Source organism: Lissotriton helveticus, chromosome 2_1 (genome assembly GCF_964261635.1).
Source record: "Lissotriton helveticus chromosome 2_1, aLisHel1.1, whole genome shotgun sequence".
In the NCBI taxonomy this organism is placed as follows: domain Eukaryota; kingdom Metazoa; phylum Chordata; class Amphibia; order Caudata; family Salamandridae; genus Lissotriton; species Lissotriton helveticus.
In genome coordinates, this window is record NC_136059.1 from 780,218,227 (window position 1) to 780,227,784 (window position 9,558).

At 40.1% G+C, this 9,558-nt stretch overlaps 1 protein-coding gene across 1 annotated transcript in view; it reads left to right on the plus strand.

Annotated features, from left to right (window-relative positions):
- SLC25A46 (solute carrier family 25 member 46) overlaps positions 1-9,349 on the plus strand; it is a 169,973-nt gene extending 160,624 nt beyond the window's left edge. Inside the window, exon 8 of the mRNA XM_078675493.1 lies at positions 7,350-9,349. Coding sequence (XP_078531619.1) covers positions 7,350-7,928 — 579 coding nt within the window. The 3' untranslated portion in view covers positions 7,929-9,349. The remainder of the gene's footprint in view (positions 1-7,349) is intronic.
- The last annotated feature ends 209 nt before the right edge of the window (positions 9,350-9,558 follow it).

Here is a 9,558-nt window from a genome sequence, read left to right on the forward strand (position 1 = left end):
GAGGATATTATGGTCCTCTTACCCGAACAATTGGTTGATATTTACCCATTATTTTTGGGCATCTTGGGCCCAGAGCTTTCATTAGGATGCAGAACACACTGCACTGGATTTTATATTCACAACATTCAAAACATGCAAACCTCTCTTGCATGCAAAAGATGAGACAGTACTCCTCTATAGTTTACCGTAATAGGTCTTGCTTCCTGTGGTAGAGAAGACACATAAATCCAAATCTTTTCAGCAAAATGGTGTCTTTGGAATTACAGAACAACATGCACAACATACCTCTTTGTCAATTTCACCTTCATTTGTGGTCAGTATTCTGAAAATGCTGTGCTGGATACTTCACGAAAACATATACATACAGTCCTGAATTAGCCACTTAATATGATGCTGTGACCGTACTCCATATACCAAACTGTATGTGTATTCATCTCATGAATAAAGACATAACTGCATACCATGCTTTGTGAAAATAATGTCGTATTGGTGTAGTCTACACGATCACATACACACACAGGGACTTACCCTACTGGGGAATCCTAAATATTCACATGGGAGGAGGGGAAGGGCACACTCCTGTAGTCACACACTGAGAAGAGTTTCCCATCATCCACAGAAAATGGTCGAGGGAAAGGTTGGCACCAGAAATCCCATATAATAAAGAAAATATAAGTAAATATGAGGGAGACTGAACCGCAAATGTAAAATATTAATTTCTAGGTTCTGGTGTCGGATCGCACGAAAAAAAAATTGAAAGGCCCTGCACTTACTTCATCAAGGGTGATATGCTGCTTTCCACCCTTTTTAAATGTCCCACTTTCCACCCAGGTCGCCATACCCCTGAGATTGGTTCCCGGTATTTCAAACTCTGAGGGCAATTGCGTCCCAAAATACATACTTGGTGAGGTCATGGTGTCCGCTTCGTACCAAGAATCCTGGTAATTGTAGTATGGGTGCACCCATGACTGCACTTTTCCATTGTAACCGGCCAGTGTACTTCAAATCATGGAAAATGTAGTTTTGGCGGACCAATAAGTGCTCTTTGTCATTGAATCTGGCCAAAGTGTTTAGGACTCTAATAACCTGTATACATTGTTACTCATTAGAAAGTGTATCTTCAGATTATCAAATTCTTTTGCTCCTAGTATATCTTGCCTGTTTTTCACTATTTCGAAGAATACCACATTTGAGCTATAACCCTTTTTGTGAAGAATTATGCATATGGCGTTGCTATGTTGACTATGTTTTTGTAATCTGGTACAGCGATGAGGAAAAGGCCACATCCTTTCTCCATTGGTTAAACAACTGCAATACCTTTTTGAATTTCACGAAGACCAGTAATAGGCTGAAACTATCTTTCCTGGACCTGAATATTCAGGGCAAAGAAGGCGCATTTGCTACACAACTCTACACCAAACCAATGGACAATAATAGTTTTGTACACGTTAAAGGTATATCCTGAGGGAAAATCTCCCAGTTGGCCAGTTCCTATGAATTAGGAGGAATTGCTCAGAATTTAAGGACTAGAAGAGAGGTAGAGACCCCTACAGAAAAATTATTAGAACGGGAATATCTAAGACCAATCATTGAGACGGCAAAGAAATGGGCACAGAACAATCAGAGTGAGGCCCTATTAGAGGATAACAAGAAGAAGAAGAAGAAGGATATATAACAAAGCCTCTAAGCAAGTCAAAAACATTATAAATGAACTTTTGTGCATTCTGACACCAAATCAATTATCTTTTGAAAAACCCCTCTTCTTTTTTAAGAATAGGAGCCTCAGCAATATCTTGGTCCATACCAGACCCATAAAGAAAACCATCCCTAATCAAAACACTCTTTGGAACCTACCTATGCTAACAGGCCACTATCCCTGAGGCTAGTGTTCAATTTGCCCTTCACCAGCCTTACCAAGACCTTGGACCTAGGCTTGCTTACCTCTTGGGAACAACACACACATACAAATTGTAATTCGGAAAACGTAGTGTACCTGATCTAATGCCCATGTAAATTACGCTATGTGGGAATGAATTCGAGGAAAATAAAAATCATAATTGGAGAACATCATAGTAGCATCCGCTGCAAGAAGTCATCAATAAAACTAACATCACTCTATATTGAAAAAGAACATAAGGACAGTGATATGTATTGGACCATCATAGAGAAAATAACACACAGTGATATGATGAGAACACTCCTAGAGAAAGACTAATGTTGGGTATACAGATTAGGGTCCTAGAAAAAAGGCCTAAATGACACAGTTCCTTTGAATCAACTTAACTCTCTGCAATAGTTAAGCCCTCTCCAATATGTGTACTACAATATATATATATAATAGGTCAAGACACCAACCTTAGTAGACCTTCCTTCTAAACATGGGAAATACAAGCCCAAGAGATATTAGGCTCAATACGTTCATATTAGCTATGAACAAATTGAATGACAAAGACAATTCCCTGACAAATACTTGAGATTAACGTTAGATTACCATCACCCTCACAATATACAACCAATCTAATGTTGGATTGTGAATATATACCACAAGTACGTATACACAATTAATGTGTGAGGGGAAGCACCAGAATTTGAAAATCTGAAGATACATTTTCCACTAAGTAACACTAAATTAGGGTTATCTTGTTCCTAAAACCTTCGGTCCGGTTCAATGAAAATATCCTTACCCCCACTTTAGAACCTTTTTTTAATCATACCCAACCAACCGCTAATGAAGGGATACTAAGGTTGGTTTGAAGTATTTTTATCTTTTTAGGACACCGGCCTAGAATATCCAAAGTGCTCCTTGAAATCTGGTTGAGCCCATCCTGGTTTTTAGGACCCAGGAGTAGGAGTGATGATGAAGCATTGCACTACTAAAGTGGATAAGAGCCTAACAAAAGAAACATTTTTTTCTGTACCAGCAGGGTGTCTTATGAAAGGTCAGCCTTTGCAAGTAATAAGGATCACGTAGGAGATGCTCATTGTTGTGGTACTAAAATGTTCTACTCGTATACATCTGATCTCCTGATAACGCACTATCTTTTGGAAAGCCTTGGAAAACTTCCTCCTTTTTTACCTAAGCCTTTTGCTCCGATTATTCTTGCTCAAGCCAGCAGTTAATCTTTATGATGAGTTGAAGCCCCAATAGCAGAGATGCGCTATGCCTGTAGGGAGGAATTCGGCTTTGACCCGTATTTTTATATGGAGATTCTATTTCCTGTGGCCTTAATGTGTTTCTACTTTGCACACCTTTTTCTTATGGATGCATACATATCTAAATTGCTTCAGAAGAATAATAGTGCTGGCTTGTTTAACAGATGTGTACCTTATTATGTAATTCAGATCTGTTTCTAAACCTACGACTTTTGAGTGAAAACCTTTTGAAACTGCGTTTATAATGGTTTGTTTTTGTCCAAGTGTTTTTTTTTTTGCTGGCGGTGGAGTCTTCCCTGGGCCCTTGTTGCTCGGAAGTCTCTTGTCCTGTGAATCAAGCTGAAATTATAACAAGCGAAATATTTTTGTTGGCAATGGAATCATGTATTCTTAACAGATTTAAAGTTCATGTCCCACTGGCAGGAGTTTCTACGACTAAAACAAGGTTTCGGATAATTGCCTTTGGCTAGCCCTGTACATCCCCAATAGGACCAGTATGTGTTAAAGTGTCGTACAAAATCCACTTGGGAGTAAATAAAATTGTAACAACATAAAATCAACATTAAAAACATCATAAATAAGCCAGTAATGTAGTGTTTTCCGAAAATCGGTAGTTGCTGTCGGCTGTAGGGGAAGTTTGCATGAAACATTCATAATTTACCTGAGGTAATAGGCGAGAGATTAATTATTACAGAACTTCAAACCTCCAAAGAGATATGTGCCATGCTCTGTGGACCACAGGAACCACCCGAAATTCTTGGTTTAATATCTGGTTAAACTTCTTCTGTCCTCCAACACATGACTTAAATTGAACACGTGCTTCCAGTGAAAGCAGGCGTCCGTATTGCTAATCTAGTCCTATCCGTTCATATCTGCAGGAACCAATAACTAGATTAATGGTTTAGCAGACTTGGTCAGATTGGAGCTTAGAATGTACAGAGGAGCACCGGGGTTGGAGCTGACTGATCCTCCCACTCTGACCAGTTGAAATCATGGAGCCAGAAGGGAGTGGACTCAGTCCAACAATTAGCAGAAGATTTCAGTTTTTACAGCTTCCCTAATTGTTAAGTGGCTACTAATAAGATGAATATTACATTGTAGCGCATTCCACAATGTTTAATCTACACCCTAGAAACGACACAGAAAGCACATAGAAACACAGTGTGGATAAGGCATAAAGGTTTAAATTCAGTATTCCTTGATGATGGTAATTGTTGAAACTGTCTATGTGTGGACTGACAGAGTACAGTATTTTAAAGCTATGAGCCAAGCTTACAATTAATCTTTTGATTCTTTGGAATTTGTTTGCCAACAAGGTTGGAAAGTCAGATTAACGACTTTTGCATAATCTTGTCTAGTGGATACGCCCATTGGCAAAGATACAATGCTAAGTATTGAATAAGAAAGGGATACACTTTTTTTGAGAAGGCAGGACATGTAAGAGCAGGAGGATCGCACGGAGTTAATAGTAAGCATAATATCAAACCACCCACATCTCTTATTTCCACAGCCAGGGTGGCATGGTTATGTAATGACGTCCACCCTGTCATCTCGCTTTATGGATTCTAAACAACTTCCATCATATGAAAAATATTGGGATTTAATCGAACGCCCTTTTGACAGGAAATTATATTTTCAATTTCGTGTGGGAACACTCCCAGTGAATGCTTTTAGACAAAACTGGTCTCCATCGCAGGATGCTTACTGCGATCATTGCAAAAATCAAATAGAAGACATTGCACATTTGTTTTTTGTCTGCCCCTTATATGTTACCCCCCGGCGAAAATGGTTAAAACCAATTTGTAAAAATATGGGCACTCGCTGTTCCTCGCAAGCCCTTAGAATCTTAACATCTGATTCTTCTACATTACTGGTAATAGGCGTAGCAAAATTTTTGGCCTGGGTGTGGGTAATAAGATTACGTGCTGCTAAAGCCTTATAGCTAATATGTATTAATAACTGCCTCTTTTAATGACGTATGTTCTTAAAATCTTTTTCTAAACGACCTTTTAATGTATTATTTTAGATCTTATCAGCATTCGACTTTTCTTGTTTAATATGTTTTTAATTGACTGTTTTTTATGCTTAGTATTTATTGTATTATGGTTAGGAAGTATGCTTTTATGACTAAAAGTCGAATAAAGCTTTGAAAATGAAAAAAAAATGTAATGACGTCTCATGTCATTTTGCCTGTAAACTCCAGAGGACCTCCATTTCAAAACTGTTATGGTAGGAAAAGTAGTGCTTATCCATGCATGGGTGAGGATGACAAGATAATCCCAGAGATGGAGGTGGGGTTAACGAAATTGTGGACCAGACAGACCAGAATCAGTAATGTTTCCTACACAATAAAGCCTAAATCGTAACGAGGTAATGGAGTCATGAAAGAGCTCAACCCTGTGAGACTCCACATGGGATGTTATTGGATTTAGCCCTGAAGGGGTGGGTGAAGAAACTTGGGACAGAAATGATTGAACAGAAAGGAGCCATTGTAGAGCGCTTCCGTCAGATTCTGGGGGAGATTGAAACAACTCCTGGGAAAGACATCACAATGGATCTGATGTCCTTCCTAGTGTGCAAACCAAAGGTCTGCCAGTCCCATCAGAGATTAATAAACCTGCATGAATCCTGCCTAGAACTAAGGGGGTCATTAGGATTGCGGTTTTTCCGCATCCTCTGGGCCGGCGGAATCCACCGCCGGCCCGGAGGATGCGGAAAAACCGCAGCGGACCGACCAAAGACCCACCGCCACATTAGGATGGCTGGTGGGTCCTGGTTTCCGTCCGCAGCTTTTCCGCCGCGGTTGGCTTACAACCGCGGCGGAAAAGCTGTAATATGGTGACTGTGTCTCTCAGACACCGTCCACCATATTAGGATGCACAGAAAGAAATGCTTTTACACGGCGGATATTCCGCCGTGTAAAAGCATACGGTGCTTCACTGCGGGGGCCCGCTGCAGGCCCCCTGGGTGAAGGGGGGGTGGGGGGTGCACATGGGGGGTACCTATGGTACCCCCCTGCATATGTATGCAGCAAGTGGCAGGCACCGCGCGGTGCCTGCTGCTTGCTGCATACATATGCAATGTATGCTTTTTTAACATTACGGCGGGTGCAGCTTGAAGCTGCACCCGCCGCAATGTTAAATATCCAGGATGTGACCGCCAGGGTGGCGGTCACATCCTAATTTGCACGGAGGGACCGCCGCAGCCCATGCGGACGGTCCCTCCTACTCTAGGGTGGCGGACGGACGCAAGTCCGTCCGCCATCCTAATGAGCCCCTAGATCTCTTTCCTTCTGAGGACATATCACTTGTCTGATATCAATGAAAGGTGAAAGTGCCATAGCACCAGTGGTGACCGTCTTTCTGCCTCATATGTTGCTGTCATGACGCAATTATTAAACTAGCCAATAATAAGTCATTTCAAAAGCACGTTCTTCCTTCAGCATATTTGGTTCAGTTACAGAAAACATTCGAACCCACAATCAAGATTTTAATGTCCTGTGTAAAGGATTGTTAATTCTCAGCGAGCTGAGCTTAACTTTAGGGCTATGTAAGAGTTCCTGAAGTTGGACCACTTACCGGGTTCTCGGTGTGCAATTTCTGAAGCCGGAAAGCCTTCCTCTAGATTAACCCGAGGTAAAAGGAAAATAGGTTTGAAATCTGACGTAATGAAAACAGTCCTTGCATAATTCAGTTATTTTTTTAGGGACTAGCTGGTGGTTGCCTATTCACGTCTCCAGTAAATTATAGTTAAAATAGGTCACTGTTATACCTCCCAACAAAGGTTTGTTATATGGTTTTACGCTCTCTCAATGTAACACAAAGCATTATCAAAATTAAAACACTTTTCTTATTTCTTACTTACTTTTTTGGTTTTGGAAGTCACATTGAAATGGAGTCCTTGACTACTGACTTTGTCACTGACTAGCATGAAAGGGCTAGGAGCACTACAAAGATTCTCCGAAAAGCTTTGTCAATGCCTGTTGCTAAAACGATAGTATGATGTGATAAGTCTGCTGTGTTAAACCCTGCTTTGCTATGAGACACTTTTTTGCCTTCAAATTAACAGTTCTATTGCTAGTAACCGTGCCCTGTATTGTATTAAAAAAAAGATATTTAGCTAACAGATCTTTAATTGTGGACAGACAACCTTTATACTGCACTAACATGTTAAATTTTTTTTGTGGGCAAATGTAGAGCGAGATCATTCGGGATAATCCTGGAATTTTGGATTGCATAAAAGAAGGGATTGGAAGAGTGATCAACATGGGAGTGCCGCACAGCAAACGACTGCTTCCCCTCATGGTCCTGACCTTCCCCACTGTTGTGCACGGAGTTCTGCATTACATCATCAGCTCCACCGTCCAAAAATGTGTTCTGTACGTACTGAATAAAAAGAATTCCCGTGAGCCACTGAAGGATGATTTTAAACCTGTTCAGAACCCCTTGGAAGCCTATTTCCCTGAACTTATTGCAACTTTTGTTGCCAATCTCTGCGCTGATGTCCTGCTTTACCCACTGGAGACCGTGTTGCACCGCCTGCACATCCAGGGAACACGCACAATCATTGACAATACAGACCTTGGCTTCGAAGTAGTCCCAATCAACACTCAGTATGAGGGCATGAGAGACTGCTTCAATACCATAAAGCGAGAAGAAGGGACATTTGGCTTTTACAAGGGCTTTGGTGCTGTCATTGTGCAGTATTCTGTGCATGCTGCGGTTCTACAGATAACAAAAATCATATATTCTACTCTCTTGAATAATGCGTCTTAAAGATCAATCGGAGTCTAATATAGATGGTGTACTTGACCACTCAATGGTCCACTTAGACAAGAAAATGCAAATGTATGAAATTAATGTTATATGGATTATGAATGGCAATGAATGAATGAAATCACTCAAATGCAATGAATATTTATGGAGGCGCTTTCTTTTTTTGAAGTGATTATACATATTCGCTTCAGAAATGTCGCCCTAAAGCAGCAGTGGTGCCCGGAATTGTGAGTAAAACATGATTTGCTTTTTTCTTCAGACTAGGCCTCTTCTTGGTCTAGTTGGACTTCCCGTTAATGCCAATAACAATAGTTCTTGGACTATGCATTGTTTTGGAACAAAAACTATTTATCTTTTTTTGGTCAAGTAGCACACATAGCTGTGTAATGAAATTCCCTCTATTGACCATTTTTTGTGTTCTTGATGTATTTTATGCAGAGACCACATGGGTCGCAGCAAGGACAATTTCCATAAAGGTCTCGGAAAGTTTCCTTGATTTTCAGTCATGTGGGGAAAGTTTTCTTGATTTTCAGTCATGTGATATAAATTAACTTTAAATGAACGTTCATTAAATTTGCATTTCTATGTCATTAATGTACTGCAACATCCAGGTGCATGGAAATGTTACCGTGGCACGTCTTGTTTTCTCCAAAACATTTTAGTTAGTACTGCAGCTTTTAACTCTAGAACCTTAATTTAAAAATGCACTTTAAATGTGGGCTGCTAGACTTTCACTATCCCCACAACTTCCTTCTTGTGCTTTTGACAGATTAGACTGAAAACAATACCATGAAACATGAGAACAAAGTGTTGTCTGTGTTCAGAGGGTAGCATGTCTCAGACTCTCACAGAGCCTGTCGTTGTACCATAATTGTCAAACATTCACGTAGGCCACCCAAACATTATCACTGAGCGTAGAGTATGTTTTTGCCATGGGGACTTTTTTGGAAAGTGTTTTTTTGTCCTTTTCATCATGTTTCTCTGAAGCAATGTCATTGTAAAGTCTTGCAGGTGTTGCGATGCCTTCAGTCTTACAACTGCTTGCTGCACAATCTACTCCAGGCTTTATTTCCAACTGAAAACCCCTTTACAAATTCAAGACATTTATTTATTCTGTAGATAGTGGCCCTTTTATGTGACTTAAGAGACATGCTTAAATGTACATGTGTTATATGGTAAAGGCCTTGACATTATCTGGCACATTGTCTTGCCAATGACCATGTTCTCTGTCTGGGTTCCTATGGGATGAAAATTAAGTTATTTAGGTCTCTGAATTAAGTTTTTTAAGCGCAGTAGAGTCCCACTTATTGTCATAAGTTCTAATTTCTCCAGACCTGTGGATGTGTGATATGACTTGCTTGAAAGAAATAATGGTGTCTGATTTTAAGTTGTCTATTTGCAAATGAAATGATGACTAACAACTTGTGTTGTTTCATTTATTCCGAGGGACTACTATTCAAACATGTGTTAGTATCGAATGTCAAATTGATTGATTTACTGGGAAAATATAGACGATATTGGTTATTAGCCTTTATTGCACAATCATTCATATATTGTTACTTTTGCTTAGAGGTTATGCACAATGAGCAGTGTTCATTTCATGGCTTGCCCTATTCAGAAAACGTGGGAC